The following is a 12888-nucleotide window of genomic DNA, read 5'->3' as shown; positions in this document are numbered from 1 at the left end:
TAGGCGTCCACAAACCCAAAACAGATTTATCCTTGCTAAAGTAATAAAAAGACAACTGTAATGTTTAATAAGCATGGAACATAAGAGAGAGGCCCACTAACCACAGGTCCTCAGACTCCTCACAGACTGACTGGATGGGTCATTGCATAACACACACACTCATATATAGAATTCCTCATTCAACAACTGCTTCCAGTTTCTACATATAGATCTCACACCCACCCACACACACACACACACCACACACACACCACACACACACACACACACACACACACACACACACACACACATACACACACACACACAAATTACAGTGTGAGTGCATATTTTCAACAAATAAGTGGTAACAATGTTTCAGTCCTTTACACAAACACAAACTACTCACCCATCAGAACTCCATCTCTTGGGCCTTGCCCTCAGCAAAGTCACTGACAACACTGCTTAAATCCAAAGTCCTGGAGGTATACTCATCCTGCTTCTCTCTCTCCTCCCTCCCTCTCTCTCTCTCCTCTCTCTCTCTTTTAATTTATTTATTTATTTTGCATTACTTGCTAATTTAATAATTGATAATAATTTAAAATGCCACCATGCTGGCTAACTACTCTATAAGACACTCGTTGAAAAATAAATTGTTGCTTAGTTGATATCAACACCTCGGTAGGCATTTTGCACAAATGTCAGTGAGCAAGGTCAGTAAGTACAAGTAATATAACTATAATTCCCACCATGCCCCTCTGTCATCAGAACGTCTAAGCACAATGTACCTATTTTAGTCAGTGGAGTGTAACATGACCTGTATGTATACTGCATTAAAAAAGTTAGGCTTTGGCTTACAAGATAGAAGCATGCATATAGTGGAACTCTAGTGTTCAGATGGGACATTGCGAATATAAGCAACCATTATAATGTAGAGAAAGTACTTCTTTGATAGTCACTGATAATCACCTAAATAAATCTGCTACAATAATAGCCCCATGTTCCAACTGCTAGCAGCGTGATAGGCGTAAATTGTACATGAACTGCCATCAAACAACAGTAAACGCGTCGCTTTTGGCCACTAGGTGTCGCTTTAACACATGAAACCAAAGCGGAGAAGAAGAAAAAGATCCACCCCGTGTGTCATGAGCAGTGACAGGCTAAACCAATGGAACTGTAAACTATGGCACCTGCTTCTGTAATGTGGGTACATCATTTTTGACTTTTTATTCTGAAATTAACTAAACGTCCAATGTTGGAAAGTGGATGAGTAAATGTGAGCGAATTAGCTGCGTTAGCTAGGGGGGTTTGGGGATGGTTGACGGCTAGCTAGGTCGCTGTAGCGTCGTCTATTTACCGCTATCATGAGCGAAGAAGACGCTTCGGCGTTATCAAGTAAGGACAAAGACTCCACTCTTCTGCTGACTAAAGACGGGCATAGATACTACGTGAATAAAAGCGGAGTTGTGGACAGTAGAAATGTGATAACGCCGCATGAACCGGAGAACAGCGTCTCCTACGACATGGATGATCCGGACGAAGAGAGCGACGTTTTGGACACCTCAGATCCCAGAGACGGCACGGCCAGCCCGGAGGAGCTCAACGACGAAGAGACCTCGGAAGGCGATAACGCTCCCAAACAGTGTACTTACGAGGGATGCACGGAAACAACAACGCAGGTGGCCAAGCAGAGGAAACCTTGGATGTGCAAAAAACACCGCAACAAGATGTACAAAGACAAGTATAAGAAGAAGAAGAACGATAAGGCCCTGTCCACTGGAAAACTTGATGTAAGTTATATAGTTTTTTGAGTTACCATGATGGTCAGGAGGACACTCCTTTCGAACCATCGAGTGCACTTTTAGTGACATTACATGTACATGACTGGAGAGTTTGGTTTGCGTGCAGTGCATACAGTCCATTTTCTGGGTTTTATTTCCACATTTTTAGTGAGCTAAGCTACAAACAAAACCTGCACACTCAATTGCTTGTTTCTGTCTCTAGGAAAACTCTGAGGAACGTCCTGTGTCAGTGAACAAACAGCGTCTGGGTGCCATGGGGGATCGTCCAGCCAGACCTTCTCTGATAGAGCAGGTCCTCAACCAGAAAAGACTGGTAAGACTGGTTGATTGCTCCATGATGCATATGCAGATGGATGACAAGTTAATGAAAAATACGTTTTTAAATGGCTTTATCAGGGTTACCACAAGCCTCCACAAAAGTTTGTGTTGTTTGCAATACATCTGCTAAATTTTCATTTGAAGCATATTATTCTGTGGCACCGACCTTTAAGAGTAGAGGTGGACATGAAGCAGTAGATTATCTGGATTTGTTATTTTTTTTCTTTTATTAGTGGCTAGTATTGGGGTGGGCCCCTTTTTTGCCTTCAGATCTGCCCTAATTCTTCATGGCACAGATTCAACAAGGTGCTGGAAACATTGCTCAGAGATTTTGCTCCATATTGACTTGATAGCATCACACAATTGCTGCAGATTTGTGGGTTGCACATCCATAATGTGAATTTCCTGTTCCAACACTTCCCAAAGGTGCTCTATTGGTCTGCTGATTTTGGAGGCCGTTAAGTACAGTGAAGTAATTTTGATGCTTGGAATACCAGTTTGAGATGATTTGAGCTTTGTGGCATGGTGTGTTATCTTTAATTGAATCCACTGTGGGCATAAAGGGATGGACGTGGTCAGCAACAATACTTGGGTAGGCTGTTGCATTTAAACAGTGCTCATCCCCCCCCCCCCCCCCCCCCCCCCCACACACACACACACACACACCATTACCTCACAACCAGCGGCCTGAAGCGTTAACACAAAGTTTGATGAATCCGTGCTTTCATGTTGTCATCATATTCTGACCCTACCAGCCAAATGTCACAGTAGAAATCAAGACTCGTCAGACCGGGCAACATTTTTCCAGTCTTCTGTTGTCCAGTTTTGGTGAGCCCATGTGAATTGTAGGTTCAGTTCCCTGTTTTAGCTGACAGAGTGGCACCTGATGTGGTCTTCTGCTGCCGTAGCCCATTGCTTTAAGGTTTGACATGTTGTACTTTCAGAGATGCTCTTCTGCATACATTGGCTCTCGGTCAATAAGCAGTTTCTGAAATATTTTGGCCAGACTGTCTGGCACCAACAACTATTCTGATGCTCGATTTGACCTCCAGCAGGTCCTCTACGTGCATTGAGTTTCTGCCGGATAATTAGACGTTTGTGTTTAAAAGCAGTTGAGTAGGTATACCTAACGAAGTGGCCAGTAAGTGTAAGTGCCTTATTCTTAGTTTTATTTCTGCTGTTTTTTTTTTCATAGAACTTTAATGTCTCTTCATATTCAGAACTTTTTTTTTTAATTCACTCTTTTGTTTTTTGTACATTCTTTCACTGATTTCTTAAGTAGAAAAGTTTCTTTGAACCAGACTGAAAAAAAAGCCTTCAGGGCATGTACAGCCAAGAACTTTAAAGGAAATAATTCACAGAACAGCTATATGACACACTTTTTATTATTGAAAGCAGAGTAACATTAAATGTCTTGTACTGCAGCAAAGTAGTAAAATATCTAATGTCTTTGTCTTCCAGTCACTTCTCAGGAGCCCAGAAGTGATCAGCTTCCTGCAGCAGCAGCAGCAGCTCCTGGCTACACAGAGCCGCAGCCAATCACAGCAGCAGTTCAGGGCTGCTGACGCTGGGTGGCGGTTGTTAAGTTTTTGTGATGCAAAAAGAGCACTGAAGAATATAATGGCTGATGCATAAGTGAATAGTAGGTGTACACAGAAAGCACTGATTTCTTCAGTCATGCAGAAGACAGAGTAAAGGGATATTTTAAAGGTGTGCTGAGAATGGGGGACTAAACTGATATGAATCCCCAGCCTGGTGAGGATTCCTCAAAGTTACATGCTGACTCTAAATAAACCATGCCTGGTGCTGTTTTTGGTACATTTTTCTAAATACAACCCAAGATTTCACTGTTTATTTTACTACTAGTGTCAGGTCCTGTTCTGTTGTTTTATGTGGGAGTAATCAAGTCCTCACCAAAATAATCCTGAAAAAAGGACCCACAGAAATTTTTATGTGTGTGTCACACAGGATACTTTTCTGTTTTCTCAACAATCCTTACAGCGTTATTATTTAATCTTAACCTGAACTGCTACGTGTAGTCGTGACAATCATTTGTGTAGCACATGTCTTTTCATGCAGGTGGAGGACTTGTTTTTGACAACATTTTGTATTTGTTCATCCCAAACTGCTGCACAAACTTTAAGTGATGACTGAATATGGAAAAGAAGCAGGGACATGCCTTATGTTAGCAAAAGTCTGGTGAGCAGTTACTGCATGATATACATATTTATGAAATGATCCCCCTGTGTTTGTAGTGTATACCCCTGATGAGTATATGAATAAAAATATGATCTAGATTCTGGGTTTGTTTTTTTTTTGAGGGAAAAAAAAAACTTGGAAAAGGGGATTCATAAAGGAAAAACACTTTTAATGGAACAAGTAAACAGCACGTGAAGTCAAACATTGGTCGACACAAATACAGTACATACTACACCAGTAACAACAGTTCTTAAAGTACCCCCAGATATGTCCCATTTTTCCTGTCCAGTTGATGCGTCCCAGTGGAATTGGAAGAGGCCAAATGTATTATACTGAAATTAGGAACGCTTGATTTTTCAAATTACATGTAGTATAAATTCAGCTAAATTAGGCTTGGACTCCACCCCTGAAGGTGTTCTGTAGCACCAAGATGTTAGCAACAGATCTTTAAAGTTCTGTGAGGTGGGGCCTCCGTGGATCGGACTTGTTTGTTCACACATCCCACAGATTCTCGATTAGTTTGAGATCTGGAGAATTTAGAGGCCAAATCAACAGCTCAGACTCATTGTTGTGCTCCTCAAACCATTCCTGAACTATTTCTGATTTGTGGCAGGGCGCATTATCTTTGAGCCATCAGGGAATACTGTTACCATGAAAGGGTGTACATGGTCTGTAACAATCCTTAGGTAGGTGGTACGTGTCAAAGTAACACCCATATGGATGGCAGAACCGAAGATTTCCCAGCAGAACATTGCTCAAAGCATCACACTGCCTCTGCTGGCTTGCCTTCCTCCCATAGTGCCAGGTATTCCCCAGGTAAGAGACACACACACACCCAGCCATCCACATGATGTAAAAGAAAACGTGATTCATCAGACCAGGCCACCTTCGTCCAATGCTCCGTGGTCCAGTTCTGATGCTCACGTGCCCATTGTTGGACAGGGTCAGCATGGGCACTTAGACTGGTCTGCAGCGATGCACTGTATATTCTGACACCTTTCAACAATTTGAGCTACAGCAGCTCGTCTGTTGGATCGGACCACGTGTGCATTATGCATTGATGAGCCTTGGCCATCCATGACCCTGTTACTGGTTCACCACTGTTCTCTCTTTGGACCACCTTTGATACATACTGACTGCTGCAGACTGGGAACCCCCACAAGAGCTGCAGTTTTAGAGATCCTCTTGCCCAGTCTTCTAGTCATCTCAATTTGGCCCTTGTCAGACACACTCAAACCATTTTTCCTGCTTCTAACATACCAGTTTTGAGGAGAAAATGTTCACTTCTCCTTAATATATCCCACCCACCCACTAACAGGTGCCATGATGAAGAGATAATCAGTGTTATCCACTTGACCAGTCAGTGGTCATAATGTTATGATTGGTGAATCTTGGTAACTAATGTCAAATGTAGGACAGAAAAACTGTATAGCAAAATGTACAGAATCTATCACTACCTGTGTGAAAGACTGTGCGCACACGCGCGCGCGCACACACACACACACACACACACACACACACACACACACACACACACACACACACACACACAGCATGTGTTTGCATTCATGTTACGACACTGAAGAAATGGGGTTGTGTGGGGAGCCCATCTGTGTGAGGACCTTGTCCAACCACTGCAGGGGCCCATGCAGATGCACTTCAATCCAGCAGGGGGTGCTGGTCACATCTTGACGGTGGTACTCAGCACCCCAGCCCTAAGGAAAAGATGCAACCAGAGATTTCAGCCAGTAATATTGGCAGTTAACCATTTAAATATTTTGTGGAAAGAGTAAAACTGTAATCCCACCTTGTGTATGGTAGGATCTGATGTGACTGACAGTACTAAGCATGGGGATTTGACTTTGATCATGAATAAAAATATGTATACATTATATATAGACCGGTGAATTTTGTGCTTACTAACTAATGACCTCCATCTCTATACATCTAAACAAGCAAAACAGAAAGACAGGTGGCATGGATGCAACAAAATCCTATTAAATGATCACCATCTGCCTTTTTTTTTTTTTTTTTTTTTTTTTTAACCACATCCTCTTTCACAACAAGGCTCAGTACCTTGACAAAGCTCATGCGGATGGTGCACATCTTAGTGAGCTCATAGACGACCTCAAAGCCATGGTTAACAGACTGGGCGAGAAGCTGCGCAAACAGCTGGTTGTTAAAGATCTTGAGGCTGCAGCCGCTGGGAATCTTGCACACGGTGGTGGTGTGGAAGCCATGCTGGAAATTACAGTTGCGGCTCTGGACAAAAATGCTGCTGTCACTCAGACACTCTGCATACACTTCGCCGCCGACGTAGTACAGGTGTAAACCTGGAATTAAAGCAAGACAATCAAATGCTCTTAAACAGTGCAGCTGTAGAATGTCCAGAAGAGAACTCTGGTGCTTTAGATGGACGGCAAATAATATTGGAAACTGCACAGCATATCAAAAGAGCATAAAACCTCTGTAGCAAAGATATAATTAATGATATAACCAAAATATTTAATTACTTGACTGAAAATTAACTGATATTGATGCATTTTTCTCATATTCCACTGAAGTAAAAACCACAGAGGCTATTATGCCTGCAAATGAGGAATGTCTGAGTGGTGTCAGTAGTGTTTGTGAACTGGGCACCAACTGTTCTTAAGCCTTTGTGCCATCTCTGTCATTTAAAACCACACGCACACACATCTTCACAGTGCAGTTTATTGAAAGCCACTAAAATGCTTAATGTCTATCCAACAAAGGCTGGCTTTGTAAACACTGAGCATGAGGGGGAAAAAAAACAAAAAAAACATTTGGCCTGAAGGATTTATTGCAGGATGACAAGCATGCACACTGCGGCCAGTGATGAAAGCAAATTGGAGTAGATACATTTTTGCAAACAACCTTCCCCTCAGGTCTTGCTCTCACAACATATATGGGTATAAATACATTAAGAAATTATGCAAAAAAAAAGGTGTGATCTGATCTGAATTACCTGTAAGAGTTGTCCAGCCTACCTTTGCCTATGTGCCTGCGTGTGTGCTCAATAGTGGAATTGCGGTTGACGTTGGAAAGCAGGCCGAGGCAGAAGCGGTTCTTGTTGTTGGATGGGTCTGTGAACCCGTCCACCAGGACGCTGCGGGATGAGGCATGGAAAGTCTCCCCCACCCGGTTGTTGAGCTCGTAGTAAGCTATGGAACACCAGTACTCAGGTTCCTCGTAGCAAACAGGCCTTAAATCTGAACACGAACAGCAAAGGCTTGAAGGGTGGGTGTTATGGATAAAATATTTTATCCTATCCTAATTATCCTATTTGTAAGATGCACATTTTTCTAAATCCAACCCCAAATAACCCCCCAGAGGAAATAGGAATACATAGAATGGATTTAATAACACAGACTGTATATAAAAGACGGATGTAGCTTATGATCCAAAAAGTGATGCCAAGGGCCTTAAATCTTACATTCCTTCTAATGGCCATTGGGGGGTTTCCATCAGCTCATTTGCTCTGTGACCTCAGTAAACACTTTCCTGTTGAGTTTATGCTCTGACTCACTAGCTTCATACCTTATGGAATACAACATGATGTTCATTTTATAAATAATGCCCCCCATTATAGTCAGAAAGGAGAATAAATCAGGCTGTGCTTTGTGATTGACAAGTTGGGGTGTACGCTCACAGTCGGCTTCTCTTTTGAAACATGCAGCTCGAGGCTTTACGGCGGGACTAACCAATGGGTGATGTCACGGTGGCTACTACCATCTTCTATATACAGTCTTCTGTTGCTAACATCTGTATTTTTTCTGTGTGAAATACAGATGTTAACATCTGTAGTCACCTCTGTGTGGAGCAGAAAATGTGAGTTTAATGGTCTCTGTGGAGTTGCTTGGCTTCACATCCTCTTGAGGGTTTGTCTCCATCATGCTGTACGGAGGTGGTGGAGTCTCAGCTGGAAAACCAGGTTATAAATGACAGGTGAGAATAAATTGGGGGGGGGGGGGGGGTCAACTGGTGTACTATTGAGGCTAAGAGGTCAAACTAGAACCTGCTATGTGTTTGAAAGACTGAAGGTATTAGTTTGCATGTTTTGATTCTTACCTGTGATGTGATATGGGCTGCCAGGTTCTGCAGAGCTGCTGGGAGAGTTGGGGTAACTCTGTGAGCTGGGAGACTGGGCCAAGGATGACGGAGGGGAGGAGGAGAAGGAGGAGCAGGGCAGGGCAGGGAAGGAGTCTGGGTAGGTAGCGTTCTGGGGCATCAGAGGCTCGTTGTGAAGGGAAGCGTTCCTGAACTTTGCCAATAAGCTGTGCTGAGGGTTGAACTCACTGTGGCGTGGAACCAGAACTGGTGGCAGCACTGGGGGGTGGGGGTGGAAGAGAGCCAGATGGAGCTTTTAAAGATCACATTACTGTAAATGCTTTTGGCTTGGGAACACTATTCAATCAGATGTCCTGTCTCTGTAACTAAAATTTAATAAAGGCCTTATTTTTACAGCAAATTCAGAGTACCTGGAGTCTCCACCCGCCTGTAGTGGTAAGGGTTGACACAGATGTCCTTCTGCTTGGAGCCAAAAGGGAACTCGCAGCACTCAAGGGCTTTCAGCTCATGGTGGGACTGCAAGTCAGGCCAGCGCCACACCCTGCAGTAGATAACATGGGGCAGACCCTTCCTGTGGGACACCTGCAACCTCCCATCCAGCGATCGAGGAATGGTCACACACTTACCTGGAGGATTCAGAGTGAATGGAACACTGATTAATAGAACTCTATCAAATTAAATGTGTTTATTGTGTGAAGCCACAAACATGAGGTGTTTTTGTACTACTGCACCTTATATTGAACTATTGTACTAAAATGTTTTGGCTTTTCACTGGAAGTCAGTGCATGAAATAAAAAAAATCCAGAGGCTCTGTTGGACTTGGATCCTCTTATAATGCACAATCTGTGTTCAGCTAATTACTGGAATTATCTAGTTGTGTAATTTACCAGTGTAAGTTCCTCTATTTATTTTTTAAACCATTCTACCAAAAAAAATATTTTTTATTTCTTTACAGGACTTTTCACAGAAAAGCTCAAATTTTGGTTGGGGATTTTTTTTTTCTGTGACTTGTGCAAGAAAACCTGCAACTTTTTACATATAAAATATATTATTTATTAAATCTGATTTCCGGTTTCCAACATTTAAATGTTGTGCCCTCTACAATGAAGCACTGCCTACGTGCAGCCCCTCACTCACACGCTGGTTGCAATACATGCCAATTATTGTGAGGCCAGCAAGCAGTGATTTCTTCCCCCTCCTCGTAGATAGTTTTATTCCCAGACAGGTAAAAACATCACATTTTTTCATAAGAAACAAGAATTACTGTATTTTTGTGTTTATGCTGACCTCTGCAATTAGAACCACTAGACTAAACTTCTACATTGGACACTGTGATACTCACTAGGCTGCCCAGGGCAGCTGAGGGCTCTCTCCAGCTCTTCCATTGCCCCCTTTTTCTTTTTCAGTTTCTTTACTAGAGAGTCTACAGCCTTTTCCGCCCACTTCTCCTCCTCATCCCCTTGTTTCCAGCCGAGCAGGCGCTTCACTGCCGGGCTGGTGAAGGAGAATAGGGATGTAATGGAGGTAGAGGAGTTCATTATGAGATGGATAAAAGGATGGCAAGATGAGCTGATGGGTCCTGTTAAAGGGATAAAAGTTCCCTTGTGGACACGAGTGAAGCTGCAAATAATGAGCAGCCAGAAGAAACAGGGAGGTTAGGGTGAAAGACGTAGCATGATCAGTCCATGTAAATAGGCGCTGTTCCTTTTTTTTTTGTATTCCACTGTTACTTCTGAGCAGCTCTAGTGCAGGAGCTGGACTCCCGCCAGTGCAGCGCAAACCCCTAAATCCCCTCTCTGTGTTTGGATCCGTCAGCTCTAGAGTCAAAGCCTCCAGCAGGGAAGGTTATTCTTTACACAGCCAGAAATCCAGGTCAAGTTTCATCATCTGGCAAGAGAAGTAAGAGATTGTATTAACAGATAATTCAGCCAAAAAAAAAAAAAGTTTTGAGGTTAGCCAGAAAAGAGACCTTGGGGTTTATTGGAAAGGAGAATTAAGACAAGAGTCACTAAGGTGATAAGCTGGTGCAGAGTGATGAGAACAGTCAGAGTGAACACCTTATAACCAACATCTACTCGTATTTAATGAACTGGGCATTAGAGGTGGATTTCCATGATAAGGAGGTTGTATCAGCATGACGCTGTTATGGAAAGCACGCCCGCATGAAACCGATCTCCCACATGCTGAACAGCAATGTTATTATTCTCTATGGAGAAAATGAAACACTTCACAAAACTGCTGCAGAAAGAGCAGGCCAAGATGGCCAAGCTCATTTCTAGATTCACCAACAATGAGGAATGTCCTTTCTGGCCTCTGTTTCTATGATCATGCCACTGACGCCCAGGAGCCATACTGTCTGGCCAGAACACATCACAGGACAGGAGGGGGAGAGGGAGAGAGGAAGAGAGGGAGGGCGACAGACAGAGAGAGACAGAGAGCTCTCCCTCTGCCTTTTCCTGTCCATCTAAATACTACTGAATATTGCATAAATACCAACAATGAGCCACAGACAAAACAAGTATCAAATTAAAGTAGTATATTCTTCTTCTTTAGGCAGCCTCCATGGGTGGGAATCTTTTAGGGTGCATCATACCAAAAAGCACAGTTTTATTCATAATTTTCCCAAATATTCATAAAAGTAAAAATGTAATTTTATTATCATATACTTGTTTATCTGCCTCCTTTTTCAGTCATTTTGCTTCTGTAGCATCATGCCTGACCTATTTTGATAAACGCATAGTTTTACACCTTGTACTATCAGCTTATTGCAAATCATCCTTGCATGCCAGAACACTTTTCCGCATGTTTATGCGCATCTGATGCCGAGAGGGGGAAAAAAAATTCTTGGCATACAGTTTATAAAAGTGAACTGGAAGCTCAGCTTTTTTCGCCCCTCGCCACCGCAGACATCCAATCATTGTAAAAGAAACACAACAACTTCAGAGTTGCTTCTGAATTTCTGTTTGTTTTGTTGTAAGATGGGTGTCAAAGTAAATACAGGTAATGAGTTATGCGGAGCTGAATGTCTATGCTCGCGGCCAGCGCTGGTTTCCCGCAGACAGACAGACAGACAGACAGCTGGGGTTTACAATGACAGCACAAGCGCACAGGGCTCAATGCGGCATCAGTCCACCGCTGCTGCTTTTATGGAGCCTGGCGTCACTCAGTCTGCAGGCTCAGATAGGCTAATTACCTAATGCTTTATCACCAGGACACCCCTTCCCAAAAAAGTAAACACGCCAGCTTCCTTTTACTACAACTGAACACTGAGTCACTTTGCAGCTACAAAATTCCTGCCCGAACCTCCACACCTTGACTGCAAATATGCGATTAGGAGTGTGACACTGAAATCGCTCGGCTCATTCTTGTGTGATGGTGGCATGCCACTACAGACTAAACATGCGCTGAATCAAGCACGTGCAGCGGCAGAGACAACTGACTGACAACTTTGCAGCTTTACACTGCACTCAGTATACAGTAAGTGACAGCTCTGAACAAATGAACCCCCAAAAGTTTGCCAGCAGTAACATTTAAATTTTGATATTAACGGGACTACAAATCAACAGTCAAAACATTACATAAAAATAAATATGCATTTCCTTTAAATAATTTTTTTAAAAAGCCTGTTTAATTTCTCACCTCTGTAACAAGTGCACTGCAGACAGCCGTGTGAGTGTGGAGGCTTTCCTGTTTGTAGTAAGTCAGGCCACCGCACTGAGGCTGCGAAGGTGTGTGCCTGTTTGTATGTGTATACATTGTGTCTGTGAGCGTGTGTATGAGGGTCAAGTTAGGCTCAATAAGAAATTGCACCCTGGTGGTAATTTCAAAATAAAAGCGTCGCCAAATTGCTCAGCGTGTACTCGTTTCAATGCAATTTTCAACATAAACGCAATTATAGGGTACTATATTAGCTAATGAAAGTCAGATATGGCATCATAAAAATTATATTATACGTTTTATATTTTATAGTAAATAGGAGGTGTGGCTAATAAATAAGTCAGGGTTTATGTAAATGGAAGCAGTGTGTCATTTTAAAAAAAGGAAAGCATCTGCTTATACAATCAATACTTAACATTACTTTTTAATTTCTACTTTTAAAACTTAAGTGCAAAACTACCTCTTCTCCCTTTTGGCAATGATATATATACACAATCACTACAGCCTTCCTCAATCAGCTGACGTTTGTTTCCAAACGTCAGTAATGTAACAGACACATTTATATCCACACTCCAGCTTTAACTGGCCTTTTAGGTCAGTAATATTACTACTTTAGAATATGAATAGACTAATGCAATTCAATTTTATATAAATGCAAAACAACCATTGTGGCCTCACAGATCAGCCAGCAGGGAATGCTGGGACAAAATGTTTATTAAAATGATATCATTGTTCTCTATTTAAATCTACTAAATGAACTTATTTGCAGCAATTTCTACAGGTAAGTGTTAGAGGCCAGAGAAGAATTTAGGTCTACATGGCAATATAGACCTCGTTGGAAGTT

At 42.4% G+C, this 12888-nt stretch overlaps 2 protein-coding genes across 2 annotated transcripts; one reads left to right on the top strand and one right to left on the bottom strand.

Moving 5' to 3' along the window:
• Positions 1-1085: 1085 nt before the first annotated feature.
• Positions 1086-4390, top strand: rfxap (regulatory factor X-associated protein). Its single transcript, XM_030746719.1, has 3 exons — positions 1086-1769; positions 1984-2094; positions 3561-4390. The coding sequence occupies exons 1-3, from the start codon at positions 1344-1346 to the stop codon at positions 3732-3734; spliced, it is 711 nt and encodes a 236-aa protein (XP_030602579.1). The 5' UTR covers positions 1086-1343; the 3' UTR covers positions 3735-4390.
• An 87-nt stretch (positions 4391-4477) lies between these two features.
• On the bottom strand, positions 4478-12151 carry smad9 (SMAD family member 9). The gene is made up of 8 exons (XM_030747283.1): positions 12027-12151; positions 9730-10274; positions 8798-9013; positions 8388-8645; positions 8128-8238; positions 7307-7528; positions 6375-6631; positions 4478-6013 (listed from the first exon to the last, which is right to left on the bottom strand). The coding sequence occupies exons 2-8, from the start codon at positions 9923-9925 to the stop codon at positions 5870-5872; spliced, it is 1404 nt and encodes a 467-aa protein (XP_030603143.1). The 5' UTR covers positions 9926-10274; positions 12027-12151; the 3' UTR covers positions 4478-5869.
• Between the last annotated feature and the right edge of the window lie 737 nt (positions 12152-12888).

The sequence above is a fragment of the Archocentrus centrarchus genome, chromosome 14, assembly GCF_007364275.1.
Source record: "Archocentrus centrarchus isolate MPI-CPG fArcCen1 chromosome 14, fArcCen1, whole genome shotgun sequence".
NCBI lineage: Eukaryota > Metazoa > Chordata > Actinopteri > Cichliformes > Cichlidae > Archocentrus > Archocentrus centrarchus.
This window is presented reverse-complemented; position numbering and strand designations above follow the sequence as displayed.

What these genes read in the sequence shown, in the direction of transcription:
- rfxap (XM_030746719.1), top strand. Translation starts at nt 1,344, where the DNA reads ATGAGCGAAGAAGACGCTTCGGCGTTATCAAGTAAGGACAAAGACTCC. An exon ending in TGTCCACTGGAAAACTTGAT is followed by an intron (nt 1,770 to 1,983) that starts GTAAGTTATATA and finishes TTCTGTCTCTAG; the next exon opens with GAAAACTCTGAGGAACGTCC. An exon ending in TCCTCAACCAGAAAAGACTG is followed by an intron (nt 2,095 to 3,560) that starts GTAAGACTGGTT and finishes TTTGTCTTCCAG; the next exon opens with TCACTTCTCAGGAGCCCAGA.
- smad9 (XM_030747283.1), bottom strand. Translation starts at nt 9,925, where the DNA reads ATGAACTCCTCTACCTCCATTACATCCCTATTCTCCTTCACCAGCCCG. An exon ending in CAGCCCATATCACATCACAG is followed by an intron (nt 8,239 to 8,387) that starts GTAAGAATCAAA and finishes CTGGTTTTCCAG; the next exon opens with CTGAGACTCCACCACCTCCG. An exon ending in ACGCAGGCACATAGGCAAAG is followed by an intron (nt 6,632 to 7,306) that starts GTAGGCTGGACA and finishes CTTTAATTCCAG; the next exon opens with GTTTACACCTGTACTACGTC.